The sequence below is a fragment of the Hylobates moloch genome, unplaced genomic scaffold (assembly GCF_009828535.3).
Source record: "Hylobates moloch isolate HMO894 unplaced genomic scaffold, HMol_V3 SCAFFOLD_13, whole genome shotgun sequence".
NCBI classification, from domain to species: Eukaryota; Metazoa; Chordata; class Mammalia; order Primates; family Hylobatidae; genus Hylobates; species Hylobates moloch.
In genome coordinates, this window is record NW_026652288.1 from 20,348,047 (window position 1) to 20,368,897 (window position 20,851).

The window sequence follows — 20,851 nt, forward strand, 5'->3', positions numbered from 1 at the left end:
CCATCAAGCTACCAATGATTTTCTTCACAGAATTGGAAAAAACTACTTCAAAGTTCATATGGAACCAAAAAAGAGCCCGCATTGCCAAGAAAATCGTAAGCAAAAAGAACAAAGCTGGAGGCATCATGCTACCTGACTTCAAGCTATACTACAAGGCTACAGTAACCAAAACAGCATAGTACTGGTACCAAAACAGATATATAGACCAATGGAACAGAACAGAGCCCTCAGAAATAACACCACACATCTACAGTCATCTGATCTTTGACAAACCTGACAAAAGAAATGGGGAAAGGATTCCCTATTTAATAAATGGTGCTGAGAAAACTGGCTAGCCATATGTAGAAAGCTGAAACTGGATCCCTTCCTCACACCTTATACAAAAATTAATCCAAGATGATTAAAGATTTAAATGTTAGACCCGAAGCCATAAAAACCTCAGAAGAAAACCTAGGCAATACCATTCAGGACATAGGCATGGGCAAGGACTTCATGACTAAAACACCAAAAGCAATGGCAACAAAAACCAAAATAGACAAATGGGATCTAATTAAACTAAAGAGTTTCTGCACAGCAAAAGAAACTACCAGCAGAGTGAACAGGCAACCTACAGAATGACAGAAAATTTTTGCAATCTACCCATCTGACAAAGGGCTAATTTCCAGAATCTACAAAGAATTTAAAGAAATTTTCAGAAAAACAACGCCATCAAAAAGTGGGCAAAGGATATGAACAGACACTCTCAAAAGAAGACATTTATGCAGCCAACAGACACATGAAAAAATGCTCATCATCACTGGTCACCAGAGAAATGCAAATCAAAACCACAATGAGATACCATCTCACACTAGTTAGAATGGTGATCATTAAAAAATCAGGAAACAACAGATGCTGGAGAGGATATGGAGAAATTGGAATGCTTTTACACTGTTTGTTGGAGTGTAAATTAGTTCAACAATTGTGGAAGACAGTGTGGCGATTCCTCAAGGATCTAGAACTAGAAATACCATTTGACCCAGTGAAGCCGTTACTGGGTAGATACCCAAAGGATTATAAATCATGCTACTATAAAGACACATGCACATGTATGTTTATTGTGGCACTGTTCACAATAGCAAAGACTTGGAACTAACCCAAATGTCCATCAATGATAGACTAGATTAAGAAAATGTGGCACATATACACCATGGAATACTATGCAGCCATAAAGGATGAGTTAATGTCCTTTGCAGGGACATGGATGAAGCTGGAAACCATCATTCCGAGCAAACTATCACAAGGACAGAAAACCAAACACCGCATGTTCTCACTCATAGGTGGGAATTGAACAATGAGAACACTTGGACACAGGGAGGGGAACATCACACACTGGGGCCTGTCATGGGGTGGGGGTTGGGGGAGGGATAGCATTTGGAGAAATTCCCAATGTAAATGACAAGTTAATCAGTGCAGTAAACCAACATGGCACATGTATACCTGCATAACAACCTGCATGTTGTGTAGATGTACCCCAGAACTTTAAGTATGTGTGTGTGTGTGTGTGTGTATATATATATATATGAGTAGAGAAGCACCCTGGCTGACAGCCAGCAAGAAAACATGGACCTCAGTCTAAAGCCACACAAAATGGATGTCTTGCCAACAATCTGAGCAAGTTCAGAATTGGATTTTTTTTTTCCCAGAGCTTCCAGACAAGAGCTAACAATTTGATTTCAGCATGAACTCCTTACCTACATACTGTGAGTTAATAAAAGGGTGTTGTTTTAAGACACTAAACTTGTGTTCATTTGTTACACAGCAAGAAAAAATTAATAAATGGTCTTTTCACTAAATGATGATGGGTCAACTGGATATTCCTATGGAGAAGAAAAGACAAACTTGATTTCTACCTTCAACTTCACATAAAAATCAACTGTAGGTGGTAGGCTGTAGATCAAAAGGTAAAAGGCAAAAGGATTAAGTTTCTAGAAGATAACATAGGAGAATATTTTATGACTTTGGGGTAGGAAAAGATTCCTTTAGTAGGACACTACAACAGTACCCACAGAAGACTGTTAAATTACATTAAAATTAGAATTTTTTTTCCAGCAAAAAGACCATATTAAGAGACTAACGAGACAATCCAGAGTGGAAGAAGATATGTGCCATATGTCAAAGGTACTGGTACCTGGAAATTTATCTTAAAATTTCTACAAACCAGTAAGAAAAAGGCTGGCAACCAAACATCAAAATGGGCAATAGACAAGAGCAGAAATTTCAGACGTTACTCAAATTATGAAAAGGTACTCACCCTCATTAGTTATCATGGAAATGTAAATATAAAAATCTGAAACTCTTCCAATATGATACATGCTGGAGTGCCAAATGGACTCACAGACAAATTGACTACCACAAGAACAGGTCAATCTTTGATTTATATGCTTTTCTGCCTCTATAAAAGAAAACATTATTAAATTTAAAAGTAAATTCTTTTATTATTTTTGGTAACATCAGAAATTCAAAATGTAGGGGGAGAATGGAGTTAATGTGTATGTTTTTTATTTGTTTCTTTTCTCTTGTTTTTGTGATCAAAGTTAGGTTGCTATCAGTGTGTGTGTGTGTGTGTGTGTGTGTGTGTGTGTTTGAGACAAGGTCTCACTCTGTCACCTAAGCTGGAGTGCAGTGGTGCAATCACAGATCACTGCAGCCTTGACCTGCTGGGCTCTAGAGATCTTCCCACGTTAGCTTTCAATTAGCTGGGACTACAGGAGTGCTTACAAAAACATTAGATTAGTTATAGATAACTTCTTATAACTACAAAATGTTTTTGTAAGCACCATAGTAACCCAAAGCAAAAACCTAAAATATAATAAAAATCAAAAGCAATGAATTAAAACACACTACTAGAGAAAATCGCAACCACAAATAAAGAGAGTAAGAAAGGAAAACAAGGTTACAAAACAAGAGAACAAGTAAAATGACAGTCCTTACCTATCAATAATAACATTTAATGTAAATCAACTGAATTCTCCAATTAAGACATAGAATGGCTGAATGGATTAAAAAACAAGACCCAAATATATGCTGCCTACAAGAAACTTATCTCACCTATAGAGATAACCATAGAGTAAAAGTGAAGAGATGGAAAAAGATACTCCATGCAAATGGAACTTTAAAAAGAGCAGGCATAGCTATATTTATAGCACATAAAATAGACTTTAAGTCAAAAACTATAAAAAGAGACAAAAAAGGCCACTATATAATTATAAAGATATCAATTCAGCAAGAGGATATTACATTAATAAATATATATGTACCTAACACCAGAACACCCAAATATACAAAACAAATATTAATAGACATAAAGGGAGAGGTAGACTGCAATACAGTAATAGTAAGGGACTTCAGCACCTCACTTTTGGCAATAGATAGATTATCCAGGCAGAAAATTAACAAAGAAACATTGCAGTTAAACTACACTCTAGACCAAATGGACCTAACAGACATTTACGAGCATTTTATCCAACTACTGCAGAACACACATTTTTCTCATCAGTGCATGGAACATTCTCCAGCATAGGGCATATGTTAGGTCACCAAAAAGTCTCAACAAATTTAAAAGAACAGAAATCATATTAAGTATATTTTCTGACCACAATGGAATAAAACTAGAATCTTTGCAAAGAGGAACTTTGAAAACTGTACAAATACATGGAAATTAAACAACATGCTCCCAAATGACCAATGGGTCAATGAAGAAATTATGAGAGAAATTTTTTAAAAACTCTTAAAACAAATGAGAATGGAAACACAATATACCAGAACCTATGGGATACAGCAAAAGTAGTACTAAGGGGAAGTTTATAGCAATAAATGCCTATGTCAAAAAAATACAGACTTCAAATAAATAACCTAATGATACACTTCAAGGAACTAGAAAAGCAAGAACAAGCCAAACCTAAAATTTGTAGAATAAAAGAAATAATAAAGATTAGAACAGAAATAAATAAAATGGAGACTAAAAAACCACAAAAGATCAATAAAATGAAATTTTTTTTTTTTAAGATAGACAATACCAACACACTGGAAAACCCAAATAGGTAAAATCAGAAACAAAAAAGGAAACATTACAACTGGTACCACAAAAATAGAAAGGATCACTAGAGACTACTATGAATAGCTACATGCCAATGAATTGGAAAACCTACAAGTAATGGATAAATTCCTGGAAAAATACAATCTACTAAAATTAAAACATAAAGAAATAGAAAAACAGACAAATAATGAGTAAGAAGATCTAAGTAATAATAAGAAGTCTCCCATGAAAGAAAAGCCCAGGACCTGATGGAAACACTGCTGAATTCTACCAAACATCTGAAGAAGAACTAATACCAATTCTACTCAAACTACTTTAACAAAATTGAAGAAGAGGGAATATTTCCAAACTCATTCTATGAGGCCAGCATTACCATGATACCAAGACCAGACAAGAATATAACAGAAAACTACAGGCCAATATAACTGATGAGCATAAATGCAAAAATCCTCAACAAAATACTAGCAAACTGAATTCAATAACACATTGAAAAGATCACCATGATCATGTGGAATTCATCCCAGGGAGGCAAGGATAGTTCAGCATACACAAATCAATAAACATGATACATCACATCAATAGGATCAAGAACAGAAACCATATGATTGTTTCAATACATGCTGGAAAAGTGTTTGATAAAATTCAACATCCCTCCATAATAAAAACTCTCAACAAACGGGGTATAGAAAGAACATACCTCAATACCATAAGGGCAATATATGACAGACTCACAGCTAATATCACACTGAACAGTGAACAAAGTATTTCCACTAACATCTAACAAGACAAGATGCCCATTTTCACCACTTCAACTCAACATAATATTGGCAGTCCTAGATAGAGCAATTAGGCAAGAGAAAGAAACAAAGAGTATCCAAATTGGAAAGGAAGAAGTCAAATTAACCTTGTTTGCAGATGACATGATCTTTTATTTAGTAAAACCTAAAGACTCCATCAAAAAACTCTCAGAACTGATCAAGATAGTAAAGTTGCAGGATACAAAATCAACATACAAAAATCAGCAATGTTTATATATGTTTACAGTGATCAATCTGAAAAAGTAATCAAGAAAGCAATCCTATTTACAATAGCTACTAAAAAAAACCTAGGAATAAATTTAACAAAAGAAGTTTTTCTTTATAAGGAAAACTATAAAACACTGATGAAAGAAATGGAAAGGACACACACACAAAGGAAAAGATATCCCATGCTCATGGACTGGAAGGGTTAATATTGTTGAAATGTTATATGACCCAAAGCAATCTACAGATTCAATGCAATCTCTATCAAAGTACTAATGACATGCTTCACAGAAACGGAAAAAAAATCCTAAAATTTGTATGGAATCCCAAAAGATGCCGAATGGCTAAGGAATCCTGAGGAAAGGGAAAAAAAAAAAAAACAAAGCCGGAAGCATCATACTACCTGACTTTAAATCATGCTACAAAGCTATAGTAATTAAATCAACATGATACTGGCATAAAAGCAGACACAGACCAATGGAATGTAATAGAGAACTCAGAAATAAATCAGTATACTTACAGCCAACTTGTTTTCAACAAAGGCACTAAGAACACACATTGGGGAAAGGATAGTCTCTCTAATAAACATTATTGAAACTAGATATCCATATGCAGAAGAATGAAGCTAGATGGACCCTTTTACCATATACAAAAATCAACTCAAATGGATTAAAGACTTAAATAAGACATGAAACTACTAAAAGAAAACATTAGGGGAAATGCTACAGGACATTGGTCTGGGGAAAGATTTTTTTCGGGTAAGACCTCAAAAACACAGGCAACAAAAGCGAAAAACAGACAAATGGGATTACACCAAGCTAAAAAGCTACACATAGAAAAGTAAACAATCAATATAGTGAAGAAACAGTCTACAGCATGGGAGAAAATATTTGCAAACTATCCATCTGACAAGGGATTAATAAGCAGGATATTTAAGGAACTCAAACAACTCAATAGCATGATGACAAATAATCTGAATAAAACATATACCAAAGACCTGAATAGACATTTCTCAAAGGAAGACATACAAATGGCCAACAAGTACATAAAAAATGCTCAGCATCACTATCAGGAAAATGCAAATCAAAACTAAGACTACAAATTAAGTTCACTGTATACTGCTTGGGTGATGGGTGGACCAAAATCTCACAAATCACCATTAAAGAACTTACTCATGTAACCAAATACCACCTGTTCCCCAAAATCTATGGAAATAAAACATTAAAAACAAACCAACAAACAAAAAAAAACCCCACAATTAGGTGTCATCTCACCCCAGTTAGAGTGGCTATTAAGAAAAAGACAAAAAATAACAAATGTTGGTGAGGATGCAGAGAAAGGGGAATACCTGTAAACTGTTGGGAATGTAAAGTAGTACAGCCATTATGGAAAACACTTTAGAGTTTCCTCAAAAAACTAAAACTAGAACTATCACATAGTTCAGTTCAGCAATCCCACTGATGGGTCTATATCCAAAAGAAAGGAAATCAGTGTATCAAAGAGATATCTGCATTCCCATGTTCATTGCAGCACTGTTGACAGTACCCAAGATACTAATGAATCTAAGTGTCCATCAGTTGGTGAATGAAAAAAGAAAATGTGGTATATACACATAATGGAATATTATTCAGCCATAAAAAGAATGAAATCCTGTCATTTGCAGAAAAATGGATGGGATTGGAGGTTATTATGTTAAGTGAAAACCAGGCACAGAAAGACAAATATTGCATGTTCTCATTCCTATGTGGGAGCTAAAAAGTGAATCTTATGGCTGGGCGTGGTGGCTCACGCCTGTAATCCCAGCACTTTGGGAGGCCAAGGCGGGCAGATCACCTGAGGTCAGGAGTTCGAGACCAGCCTGGCCAACATGGTGAAACCCTGTCTCTACCAAAAATGCAAAAATTAGCTGAGCATGGTGGTGTGTGCCTGCAATCCTGGCTACTGGCAGGGGAAGCTGGGAGAGAGGAGAATTGCTTAAACCCGGGAGGCAGAGTTTGCAGTGAGCCAAGATTGCGCCACTGTACTCCAGCCTGGGCAACAGAATGAGACTCAGTCTCAAAAAAAAAAAAAAAAGTGAATCTCATAGGGGTAGACAGTAGAATGGTCACTACCAGAGGCTTAGAAAGGAAGTGGGGTGGAACAGATGAGAGAAATTGGTTAAGGGGTACAAAAACAGAATCGGATATAAGAAATAAGTTCCTGTATTTGATAATGCAGTGGGAAAATTATAGTAATTGTATATTTCAAAATAGCTAGAAGAGAAGAATTGTAATGTTCTCAAAACCAAGATAAATATTTGAAGTGATGGATACCCCATTTATCCTAATCTGATCATAACACAGTGTATACAGGTATTCAAATGTCACATGTACCCTAAAATATGTACAACTATTATGTAATCAATGAAAAAAAATCTCAAAATATTTTTTAAAAAACCTTAACACAATCAGATGGCACTATATACCTACTAGATTGACCCAAATTACAAAACATAGCAAAAACAAAAAATACAGACAATACCAAGTGTTGGTGAGCAAATGAAGCAACATAAACTCATATATTGCTGGTGGGAGTACACATTGGTACAACCACTTTGGAAACCATTTAGTATTGTCTTCTGAAGCTAAACATATGCATACCATATGACCTCTGCATTTCCTCTCTGGATGGACCCAAGAGAAATATGTGCATAAGTTCACTGAAAGGCAAGCATAAAAATGCTCTTGACAGTATTATTTTTAGTAGTACCACATTGGAAACAGCCCAAGTATTCATCAATCATAGAATAAATAAATACACGGTACTGCATTCATCCAGTGGAAAAGTATTTAGTAATAAAAATGAAATAATTAAAGTTGCATGCAACATACAATGTTGACTGAGAGAAGTCAGACACAAACAAGTATACATTATATAATTCCGGTTATTTAAAGTCCAAAACCAGGTACATCTAGATGTTAGTAGTAGTTACATTTGGGAAAATGGAGTAAGCGAGATGGGCAGAAGCATAAGGGGGTCTTCTGAGACTCGGGCAATGGTGATTCTTGAGTGGGTGGCAGTTAATAGAAGTTTGTTTTGTGATAATTCATGAAGGGATACATTTATGTTTTAAGTACTTTTTTGTTATTCTTAAATTTAAAAAAAACTTAAAAACTCAAATAATTTGTAAGGAGTCCTATTTTCTGAAAGTAAATTTTTTCATCAGGGAATGTACTCCATCCCACCTTTGTTCCTACCCTTATTTATTTCTTGGTAATTTCCTATCTAAGCATATATTTTTGTTTAATAGAACACCAGCTTCTTTTCCAGTAATTGCTCCAAGGAAGCCATCTTTGTCATTCCTCAGAAATGCTCATAATACAACATAGTGGTCAGAAATAATAATACCAAATAGAAGTGTAATTTCCTAAGTGGAAAACACATTTCTCTTGGCAATGACTGTCAACAGCATTCCTGGAAATCCAGCAGAACTCAGAATTTCAAGCACTACAGTGAAGGAAATGTCTAGTAGCAGTAGTAATGGAAACAAAAACATGAAGGAAAGAGAATGATTTGGAAGAATGTTAATTCTTTACTTTTGCTCCATTACAAATCTAAACACAGGTATAAAAAAGACTAATTGAAGAGTCTAACGTTATTTACTAACATTATTTTCTAAGATTTGCTTAATGTCCAAATATTACTATACAACTTTAACTTAGGCTGGCTAAAAGGTTTGAAATAGCCGAGTGAGGGCTAAAGCTAGAAGACCAATAGGGCATTCATCTCACGGGTCAAATGTTATCACCCAATTCTCCAAGTACACATAATCCATAACAGAAGGCTGCCTTCTAATTGCCTATCCTGGTGCCATTTTGTCTGTCTGGAAAAATCCCAATTCATCTTCAAGTCCAAATTCGTTCATCTTGTCCTCTGTTACTTACCTAGGTATTAATAGAACTGATCTCTCCTTTCTCATTACCATTCATACCTCATATCTGATTTATGATCGCCCTTACTATGATATATTAAAATTCTTCATATTTTTTTCTCTTCTATCCCACTGTAAGTAACTTAAGGGCAGGAACTATATTTCATTCATTATTCTCTCCAATGCTTATCTGAATAGTTAGCTCACAGCAGCTATCAGTAAGGAAGGGTTGTTAAGTGAAATAAATGGGAAGAGACTGACAGAGAAGGTTACTCAGCTCGTGTTTTGGAAAGCGGGGTGGGGAGGAAGTGGTCCAAGAGCTGACATCATGATGGAGGCCAGAACTAGAGGCTGAAACACACTGACACTGGTAAGCCAAGCTGGCAGGTACTGGTATAAAAGTGAGATGAATAATTGAAGGCCAGAGTACAAGTCTAACAGCTCCTGTTGGGACTAGCCAGAAACTAGGCCACATACACACTAGTTATAACAGCCAGAGACAATGTAGAGGCAATTTAAACCACAACTAATCATAAAATGGAAGGTGATGCATAAATAGTTTTCTAAAGTAGAACTGCAAGGTGGCAAGCCAAGTTGTCCTGCTGTTTTGGTGGTATGTAGCCTAGTACCACTAGTATGATTCATATTAGAATGCCCCAGTTTGTTTGGCTTTGCCATGAGGAGAGGGACTTGTTGGTACCGAAGCAAGGGGAATTACAGGAGATGGGCATGGTTTCATTAGGACAGGTGAATTTGGGAGGTAGGAAATCAACCATTGTGGGTGTATATACCACAATATATATGTGATTTTTACTCTTGGTCTATGGTGATTGAGATACTACTTCTAGTCACTCTGATCTTATTTAAAAGGTCTGATAGATTCTACATGTCCAAAATATACCACCATGTTTACAAGGAAAAACCAATTTCTTAAAGTACTCATGAAAAGGTTTGACAAGTTAGGAAAAGGCTTTGGTAGATTCAGCTCCATGATGGGGGGTGGCTGGGGAGAATAGTCATTAGTAAGCCCATTAATACCGGTGAAATGCCAAACATTTTAAAACTCCCTTTAAAATAAAAAGTACAATAATCTTGGGAGCTGAGATGAGCTCTACTGTGGATGGGTACTTATTTAGACAAGATTTGAAGAAGACCTGTCACAATTAAGAAATAAACGGTAGACCTCAGTGTGAGCTTATCTTGCCAAGGGTTACAATGCCTGAAGGCATTCTGCAGGAACATGGCAATGATGGATTTTAGTTATGGTGGACTGACTGTCTTACCTCAGTGTTTGGTAGGTGGCCTATTCTGTGACTGAAGTCCATGGATGTTGAATCTCAAGACCATCTTGCAGTGTGGATGTAGTAGACACAACGTAACTACCTAAAAGCCAACAAAAATTTTCATTTCCCTTGACTGACTCTACTGAGACATGGGGAAATCAAAACATATGGCTTTTCTCTATTCCTTAGAGTAAGCGATATTTTGGCTACTAATCTAAAAGTTCCTAGGGAGGACATTCTCTTTTTAAATAAGCCAAAGCCTAATCAGGAATAGGCCTTTTGCCTTTCTTCCCTTTCCCCTTCTTTCTGGCTGAATGTTAGAAATGAGGCCTAGAGTTGCAGGAGCCATGATGTGACCATGAGATGAAGACCACAAGGATAAAGGTTTATGTGATGTGTAAAGGACAACAGGGTAGAAACATAGGACCCATGTCCCTGATGGCACTGTTGAGATGTTATTTACCTCTGGACTGCCTATGCCTGGATTTCTTGGCAGATGAGAAAAATAGATCCCTATCTGTTTAGGCCACTGTAATTTGGTTTTCTGTTATCTATAGTCAAACTCAATCCCAGATGATAAAAGTGAATAGAAATAGGGGCTTTGAATATTCTGGGTGTTTTTGGTCACAGCACAAGGGTGGTTGATGTGCTTAACTGCCTATCAGGCTCTGGTACTTGAGTGGGGGAGAAAGTGGCATCTGCACATATCCAGGGCTTGCCTGAGAGGAGGCAGGGTAGGAGCTGACTGAAAAAGAGCCTTTCTCAGGAAAGCTCCTCCTAGCACATATTCCGACTATTTCTGAGGCTGGTAAGATGTGTTGAGTGTAGGGAAGTTAGGAAGGTTCAAGTCAAGCAGGGCTGTGTGGGAACAAAATTTAGGGTTGAGGACAGGCTGCAAGACTAGAAGATTCTGGAGACATGAGCAGCCCCACATGCCAACACAGCTGTAGGCAGAGTAAGGCTGGGTACTCAGAAAGGCTATACCAGCAGGGTTTGTCAAAAGGTTAAGTAGGACCAGATAGTCTTAGAAACCTTCTTACAAGGGGAAATTCTTCAGCGGTTATTTATTTATTTCCAGGTTGTTTTCCACCTTTCCAATGGTGCCAAGTTGCAACCAAGTGAAAACTAGACCTAAAAAAAAAATTCTCCCATTCTAAACTTTCTGCATAATTTGGAGAAATGTTTCCTAGTCAACATAGTTTATTACGTATTTCTCTATAAGCCAGGACTGTGGTCAATACGATAATCAATTTAGTCTGCAAACAGATAATCTTACCTAAGTGACACTGAGTTCACCAAAGTGAAAAACAACTGGAGGTGTTGTATGATTTTAAAAAATAATGCAACTTTTTAGACTGGCGTTAATTTTGAAATATAAAAATTTCTTTAGAAAAAATAAGATATTCATTGGGCTATTAACTTCTAAACCAGAGATTATATCCTAGTACCACACTAATCACCTCTTGTCCTAAATCCTAATACTGACCCGAAAACAAAAACAAAAACAAACAAAAAAAACCTTTTCTCTCATTCTTGAATTTTAGGTTATACTTGCATGAATCATTAAAAGCTGCAGTTGGGGCCAGGCATGACAGCTCACACCTGTAATCTCAGCACTATGGGAGGCCAAGGTGGGAGGACTGCTTGAGGCCTGGAGTTTGAGACTAGCTTGGCCAACATAGCAAGACCCTGTCTCTAATATAAATAAATAAGTAAAAGCCACAGTTGGGTTTTATAAACAGATTTTTGTAAGCTGCTCAGATAAATGAGAGAATAGGTAACATGAGAGTCTGGTTTTGTCTTACTCAAAAATTATTCTGGGATTGAGTTAAAAATATTCTAGAAGAAATTTGTGATTCTTTAGTGATGCAAATCCTTATGCTGTCATCGCATTTAATGGTTCATTTTATATCTTACAAAGTTAATTCCATATTAAGTAAAGAAAAAATTATGAAAATTTCTTTTACAAGAATATATTCAACAAAGTAATGTAATCTACCAGAAATTCTCTATGTCTCTGTGCTATGTTTTTCTAGTTAGGTAACTGAAAGGAAATAAAATATCGATTTTGCCTAATTAACGAAAAGACCCTAGAATATTTTTTAAAGTTAATTATTTTGACCTGCTATACTGCTGAACTAAGACATACTTTCTCTTAGCTTTGATCAGAAAATCAATTTAGCTGTCTCAGTGAAAAGCCTATTTTTCATGAAGTGGAAGAACATCTAAAGAAAATACAGCGTAGCAAACATTTCAGAATTAAAACTGAAGAAAAAATCCATATATGTTCTTTAAAAATAACATTTAAAACAACCTAGTTAACAAAATGACATTGATGAACACTGTGGTAAAGTTTATAATGTACGCTAACTGATGTAGGGCTACTCTTCTCTGAATGCTGGATAGGAAATGACATTTCACTCACTCATACTAGAGAAGAACGCTAATGCCCCAGAACTCAAGCCTACAGGAAAGGATGTGCCATCTTTGCCAAAAGGGCAGCAGGATTTAAAATATTTGAATATTTTGGTTCCTAGCATTTTTCAGAGCTTACAACAACAACAACAAAAATGTGTGTATAAACTAAAGGATACAGAAAACCAGTTTCTATCTAGATAGGGCAGGATTTATTATCCACTGCTTGGACTAGCAAACTTCCTCCATTTGTTTCCGTAAGATTTCTACTGAAGCACAGACATTACATAATGTGCAAACACTGCAAAGCCTCCTAAAAGGCATGCTGGCAGGTTAAAAGGTCGTTGTCTGGATGACAGTCAAGCCACAGAGAAACAGGTCTGTGGGGGCCGGGGGAAATATCCAGCTGGACCAGATTCCCAGCTGGGAATGATCTCTGACCTGATCTTCTCTTCCCTTGATAACCCCACTCTTCATGTAACCATGAAAATTATGCCGATGCAAGTAGCTGATATGAACATTATTTATGTCCACTATTCATGGAGTGTAAACTCTAGCAGAGCCCACTAATCATCTCCCAAAGTTAGGGTCTTCTGTTGAGTGTTGCTCTCTCTCAGTTGGGACCTTCTCTTTGTGGGAAGCAAGGTACTAGGAATCACCAAAGTGATGGTGAGGGCTAGCCTGGGCGAAGGCAGCTTCTGTGAGGGTTATTGCAAGAGGAGGCAGGGGTAGCACTGCAGATCTAGAGGGAAGAGGCTGGCTACTAGGAAGTGAACTATGAACCCAAGTAGGGAATGAACCAATAACCCAAAGAAGGAAGAAGACAGGTAACTATTGCCTCATTTTCCTTTACCCAAGGTTACACACACTGGGTAGGTTATGGGGAAAAAAAAAAAAAATCAGAGACCACTGAAGTAGTAGTTATTTGGCTATCAGAAGGCCAGATTAGAGCCAAGGGATTAAAAGATCAGAAAAGGAAAGGATATAAGAAATAGGAGGACTGTGCTCCAAAAATTTGTTTGCTAGTTTGTTATTTAGAACAGAGATGAAGAAATGTAGCTGAATATTCAGTCTGATTTACAAAATGTATTTCATATATCAGGGTTGTGTGAGGAAGGAAGCCCAGGGTTCTTCAAGCAACCATGTAGTGTAAAACTCTGGTTGCCTTGGATTGGGGTGGGAAATATGTCTTATGCCTAAACTGTCTTGCTCCCTGCTGCCTAAACTTCGGTCTCCTGGAAGATGCAGTAGGAGGTCAATTATTGCAATTAAAAGGAAGAGTCCTTTCTTTCAAGTGCAGCTTTTGGAGCCACTTCTCCTGAAGTGTATATAACTCTGATGCAGAAAAAGTGGAAAATACCTTTACATAATTTCCTGTTTTAATTAAAAACATTAAACACTTGATTATATGTTATATGTGATATATTATGTATTCACTAAATATACTGTTAAGAATAATCTGTCATAGCTAGACTTTTCATATATAAATTTAAAAAATGTATAAAATGTATATCCCAAATGGTATTGCCTAGGTTTTCTTGTAGGATTTTAATGGTTTTAGGTCTAACATTTAAGTCTTTAATCCATCTTGAATTAATTTTTGTATAAGGTGTAAGGAAGGGATCCAGTTTCAGCTTTCTACATATGGCTAGCCAGTTTTCCCAGCACCATTTATTAAATAGGGAATCCTTTCCCCATTTCTTGTTTTTGTCAGGTTTGTCAAAGATCAAATAGTTGTAGATATGCGGCATCATTTCTGAGGGCTCTGTTCTGTTCCATTGATCTATATCTCTGTTGTGGTACCAGTACCATGCTGTTTTGGTTACTGTAGCCTTGTAGTATAGTTTGAAGTCAGGTAGCGTGATGCCTCCAGCTTTGTTCTTTTGGCTTAGGATTGACTTGGCAATGCGGGCTCTTTTTTGGTTCCATATGAACTTTAAAGTAGTTTTTTCCAATTCTGTGAAGAAAGTCATTGGTAGCTTGATGTCAGGCCATAGGCGTGGGCAAGGACTTCATGTCTAAAACACCAAAAGCAATGGCAACAAAAGCCAAAATTGACAAATGGGATCTCATTAAACTAAAGAGCTTCTGCACAGCAAAAGAAACTACCATCAGAGTGAACAGGCAACCTACAGAATGGGAGAAAATTTTTGCAACCTACTCATCTGACAAAGGGCTAATATCCAGAATCTACAATGAACTCAAACAAATTTACAAGAAAAAAACAAACAACCCCATCAAAAAGTGGGCAAAGGACATGAACAGACACTTCTCAAAAGAAGACATTTATGCAGCCAGAAAACACATGAAGAAATGCTCATCATCACTGGCCATCAGAGAAATGCAAATCAAAACCACAGTGAGATACCATCTCACACCAGTTAGAATGGCCATTATTAAAAAATCAGGAAACAACAGGTGCTGGAGAGGATGTGGAGAAATAGGAACACTTTTACACTGTTGGTGGGACTGTAAACTAGTTCAACCATTGTGGAAGTCAGTGTGGCGATTCCTCAGGGATCTAGAACTAGAAATACCATCTGACCCAGCCATCCCATTACTGGGTATATACCCAAAGGAGTATAAATCATGCTGCTATAAAGACACATGCACACGTATGTTTATTGCGGCACTATTCACAATAGCAAAGACTTGGAACCAACCCAAATGTCCAACAACGATAGACTGGATTAAGAAAATGTGGCACATATACACCATGGAATACTATGCAGCCATAAAAAATGATGAGTTCGTGTCCTTTGTAGGGACATGGATGAAACTGGAAAACATCATTCTCAGTAAACTATCGCAAGGACAAAAAACCAAACACCGCATGTTCTCACTCATAGGTGGGAATTGAACAATGAGAACTCATGGACACAGGAAGGGGAACATCACATTCCGAGTACTGTTGTGGGGTGGGGGGTGGGGGGGGCGGGGACAGCATTAGGAGATATTCCTAATGCTAAATGACGAGCTAATGGGTGCAGGAAATCAACATGGCACATGGATACATATGTAACAAACCTGCACATTGTGCACATGTACCCTAAAACCTAAAGTATAATAAAAAAAAAAAAAAAAAAGAAAAAAAAATGTATATCCCATGTCCTGATTTGGGTTTAGAAAATATTTCTAAAGAGGCATAAGTACAGCTGCATATCTAATGGTGTCCTCAGCCCTGGGACTCTGGGTCCTCAACCTTCTCAATGTCTCAAGGACAAGGAGCTCCTAATTCAGGCAGTCAGGATGAGAGGAACACCTATTCCAGGGAGGAAAGTGGTATCCCCAGCTGGAGAATGCTTTTTGTTTTTAATTCAACTTTTATTTTAAGATAGTTGTAGATTTACATGCAGGTGTAAGAAATAATATAGGGAAATCCACATACCTTTTACCCAGTTTCTCCCATGGTAATATCTTTCAAAACCACAGTATAATGTTACAGCCAGGATATGTATGTATGTATTTTTTAAAGAGACAGGGTCTTCCTCTGTTGCCCAGGCTGAATTGCAGTGGTGCAATCACAGCTCGCTGTAACCTTGAACTCCTAGGCTCAAGCGATCCTCCTACCTCAACCTCCCAAGTAGCCAGGACTACAAGTGTGTGCCACCATGCCTAGCTAAATTTTTATCTTTAATTTTTAACTCCTGGCAACCACTAACCTGTTCTTCATTTCTATAATGTTATCACTTCAAGAATGCTATATAAATGGAATCACACAGTATGTAATCCTTAAGGGTTGCTTTTTTTTTCACTGAGCATAATTCTCTGGAGATGGACACAGGTTGCTGTGTGTATTACAAGTCTGTTCCTTTTTATTATCAAGTAGAATTCCATGGTATGGCTTTGCCACAGTTTGTTTAATAATTTACCCATTGAACATACCTCTGGGTTGTTTCCAGTTTTTGGCTATTATGAATAAAACTACAATAAACATTCATATATAGGTTTTTCTCTGAACACCAGTTTTCACATATCAGGGACGAATGCCTAGGAGTGTAACTGCTGGGTCATACGGTAGCTGCGTGTCTAGGTTTTTAACTGTCAAACTGCTTTCCAGAGTGGGTGCACCATTTTACATTATCAGCAGCAATGTATGAGTGATCTAGTTTCTCTGCATCCTTACCAGCATTTGTGGTTGCTAATTTTTTTTATTTTAGCCATTCTGATAGGTGTGTAATGATATCTCACTGTGATCACACCCAGCTAGTCTTTGCCTAGTCCTAGATCCTGATCCTGAATATTTTCTCCCTTTTTTCTAAAAGGATTGTAGTTTTAAGATTTATATTAAAATTCATGGCTCATTTAGAGTTAACTTTTTTATAAGGTGTAAGGTTTACAGTTTAGGTTGAGGTTCATTTCTTTCCTTCCTTTCTTCTTCTTCTTTTTTTTCTTTTGGCCTAAGAAGAGCCAAGTGCTCCAGCAACATTGTTGAAATGGCAATTCCTCTTTTATCAAATTGCTTTTGCCCTCTTGTCAAAAATCAGTTGGACACATTTGTGTGGGTCTATTTCTAGGTTCTCTTCTCTGTTCCATTATGTATTAATCCCTTTATCAATATCACAAAGTTTTGATTACTGTAGCTACATAATAAATCTTGCAACCAGACAGACTCACTCCTTCCACTTTATTCTTCTTTTACAAAACTGTCTTAGTAATTCTTATTCGAATTTTTGCCTTTCCAAATGCATTTTAGAATAATCATGTCAATAGCTACAAAAAAATCTTGCTTGGATTTTGATAGCAACTATGTTTAATATGCATATCAATTTAGGAAGAATTAACATCTGATATGGTTTGGATTTGTGTCCTCACCCAAATCTCATGTCCTCAATGTAATCTCCAATGTTGGAGGTGGGACCTGGTGAGAGGTAACTGAACCATGGGGATGGTTTCTCATGACTTAACACCATCCCCCTTGGTGCTCTTACAGCAATAATGATGGAGTTATCTCAAGATCTGGTTGTTTAAAGTGTGTGGCACCTCCCCCACTGCTCTTTCTCTGTCCTGCTCCTGCCATGTTAGACACCTGCTCCCACTTTGCCTTCTGCCATGAGTAAAAGCTACTTGAGGCGTCTGCAGAAGTGGATGCTGCCATGCTTCCTGTACAGCCTGTGGAACTGTGAGCCAATTAAACCTCTTTTCTTTATAAATTACCCAGTGTGAGAGTGCATTAATACATGTTTACTATGTTGAGTCTTCCAATCCATGAACATGGTATGTGTCTCCATTTACTTAGGTCTTCTTTTGTTTCTTTATTAATAGTCATCATTTTCAGCATATAATTATGTATATGTTTTTCTAAATTTATGCCTAACAATTTAATTTTTCTGACTGGCTAAAAATGTATATTATATTTTAAATTTTGGTTACTATTGCTAGTGTATGCAAATAATATTGACTTTTGTGTTTATCTTTTATCCTGTGACATTGTTGAACTTGTATTAATTCTCAAAGTTGGTTTTTGGTAGATTCCCTGGGATTGTCATTTTTTTTCTTTTAGTTTTTCTTTTTTTTTAAATCATTTGATATATTTTTATTCCCTGGCAGAGCCACAGAACCATCCTTGGGATTTTCTCTACAATCATGCCATCTACAAACAAGATTAATTTCTTCTCTTCTGATCTGTATATCTTTTATTTCCTTGCCTTACCTTACTGGACTGACTAGAACGTCCAGCACTATGTTGAATAAGAGTGCTGAGAGCAGACATCTTTGTCTTGTTTCTAGTCTTAGAAGAAAAGCATTCAAAATATTTTTTTTTCCCTGCATCGGTTGATAGAATCATGTGGTTTATCTTCTTTAGCCTGTTAAAATGTTAGATTATATTAATGGATTTTTGAATATTATACCAGCCTTGCATCCCTGGAATAAATCACATTTGGTAATAGAATAGTATATAATTCTTTTTATATATTGCTGAATTCTATTTGCTAATATTTTATTAGAGATGTTTGTCTCTATACTCATAGGGGATACTGGCCTGTAGGTTCTTTTTTTGTATTATTTTTCTCTGGTTTTGATATTAGATAATACTAGCTTCGAAAAGTGAATTGGGATGTGTTCTCTCCTATTTTCTATTTAAAAAATAGGTAGAATTGTGTTAATATTTCTTTAAACATTAGGTATAGTTCTCAGTGAAATTGCCTGAGCCTCTAAATGTCTTTTTTTGGAAGTTTTAAAATTACAAACTGAGTTTCCTTCAAAGTTATAGGGCTCTTCAAATGATCTATTTCATCTTGGATGAGTTGTGGTAGTGTGTCCACATTTGAAGAATTGGTTTATTTCATTCCAGTTGTCAAATGTATATGTGTAGAGTTGTTCACAGTAGCCTTTATTATCCTTTTGATGGGTGCAGGCTCTACGGTGATATTTTCTATTTCATTTCTGATATTGGTAATTTGTGTCTTCAGCTGTTTTTTCTTTGTCAGTCTTGCTAAGAGTTTGTCAATTTTATTACTCTTTCAAAGTAGCCACTTTCTTGTTCCATTAGTTTTCTCTATTGTTTTTGTTTTCAATTTTTTTGGTAGAGACAGGGTCTCACTATGTCACCTGGGCTGGTCTCAAACTCCTGGCCTTAAGCAGACCTCCTGCCTCAAGGCCTTCCAAAGTGCTGGCATTCTAGATGTGAGCCACTGCTTCTAACCCTAATTTCTATTCTTGTTATTTCTTTCCTTTTCCTCCTTTTGGGTTTATTTTGCTCTTCTCTTTCTAGGTTCTTGAGGTTGAAGCTTAGGTTACTAGGACTTTTCTTCTTTTCTAATGTAATCATTTCTGACACCAGCATACATTTTTGTCTCATCACTGTTTTAGCTGTGTCCCACAAATTTTAATATGCTGTATTTTCATTTTGATTCAGTTTTATTATTAATTATTAATAATTTTATTTTTTTTTGAGATGCTTTCGCTCCGTCACCCAGGCTGGAGTTCAGTGGCATGATCACGGCTTACCGCAGCTTTGGCCTCCTGGGCTCAAGTGATCTTTCCATCTTAGCCTGCCCGAGAAGCTGAGACTACAGGCTATACCTCCATGCCTGGCTAATATATTTTTTTTTTTTTTTGAGACAGGATCTCACTTGGTCACCCAGGCTGGAGTGCAGTGGCACAATCTCGGCTCACTGTGGCCTTGACTTCCCAGGCTCAAGGGAACCTCCTGCCTCAGTTCCCCAAGTAGCTAGGACCTGTTATAGGTGTGTGCCACCATGCCCAGCTAATTTTTGTATTTTTAGTAGAGATGGGGTTTCATCATGTTGCCCAGGGTGGTCTTGAACTCCTGGACTCAAGTGATTTGCCCACCTTAGCCTCTCAAAGTGCTGGGATTACATGCATGAGCCACAGTGCCTGGCCAATTTTTAAATTTTTTATAGAGACAGGGTCTCACTGTGTTGCCCTGGCTGGTCTAGAACTCTTGGGCTCAAGTGATCCTTCCATCTCAGACTCCCAAAGTGCTATGATTACAGTTGTGAGCTATAGTTTTATTATTTACATGTAGTATTATTTGAATTTCTTTGTAATTTACATTTTTGACTCATGAGTTGTTTAGAAGTGTGCAGTTTACTTTCCAAGTATTTAAAGATCTAACTTTTGTTATTCTGTTGTTGATTTCTAGTTTGATTCCACTGTGGTCACTGAACATACTCTGTATGGTTTCAATGATATTAACGTGCTGATATCAATTCGGTTTTGGGTGGAGTGTTCTACAAATGTCTATTAGGTAATTTTCTTTGCACTGAAATCGACTTTATCTGATATTAATAAAGCTATTCTTGGTTTCCTTTGCTTATAAATGTTTGCATAATGTATCTTTTCTCATCCTTTTGCTTTCAACCTACTTATATTGTTATATTTAAACTAAGACTTTTGAGGACGGCATACAATTGAGTCATGTTTTCTAATCTACCCTGCCAATTTCTTTTAATTGTATATTTAGATTTACATTCAATATAATCATGGATGATCATTTTATTATTTGTTTCCTGTTTGTTCTGTGTCGTGTCTCTGAGTTCTTTTTCTGGCCTTCCAATCGATGTGTGTCTAAATATAGAATTCCATCTTGATCTATCCATGGTGATTTTGAGTATCTCTTTTGAATAGCATTTGAAATGGCTGTTCTAGGTACTACATTACATATATACATGACTTATTA

General features: G+C 36.7%; 1 protein-coding gene across 5 annotated transcripts in view; it reads right to left on the reverse strand.

The window, feature by feature from the left end:
• LDAH (lipid droplet associated hydrolase) overlaps window positions 1-20,851 on the reverse strand; it is a 130,699-nt gene that overhangs the window by 32,747 nt on the left and 77,101 nt on the right. Inside the window, exon 6 of one of the 5 annotated variants that reach the window (XM_032172344.2) lies at window positions 10,291-10,390. The exons of the other annotated variants lie outside the window; for them this stretch is intronic. Within the exon in view, the coding sequence (XP_032028235.1) occupies window positions 10,311-10,390 (80 nt within the window). The 3' untranslated portion in view covers window positions 10,291-10,310. The remainder of the gene's footprint in view (window positions 1-10,290; window positions 10,391-20,851) is intronic. 5 annotated transcript variants of the gene reach the window in all.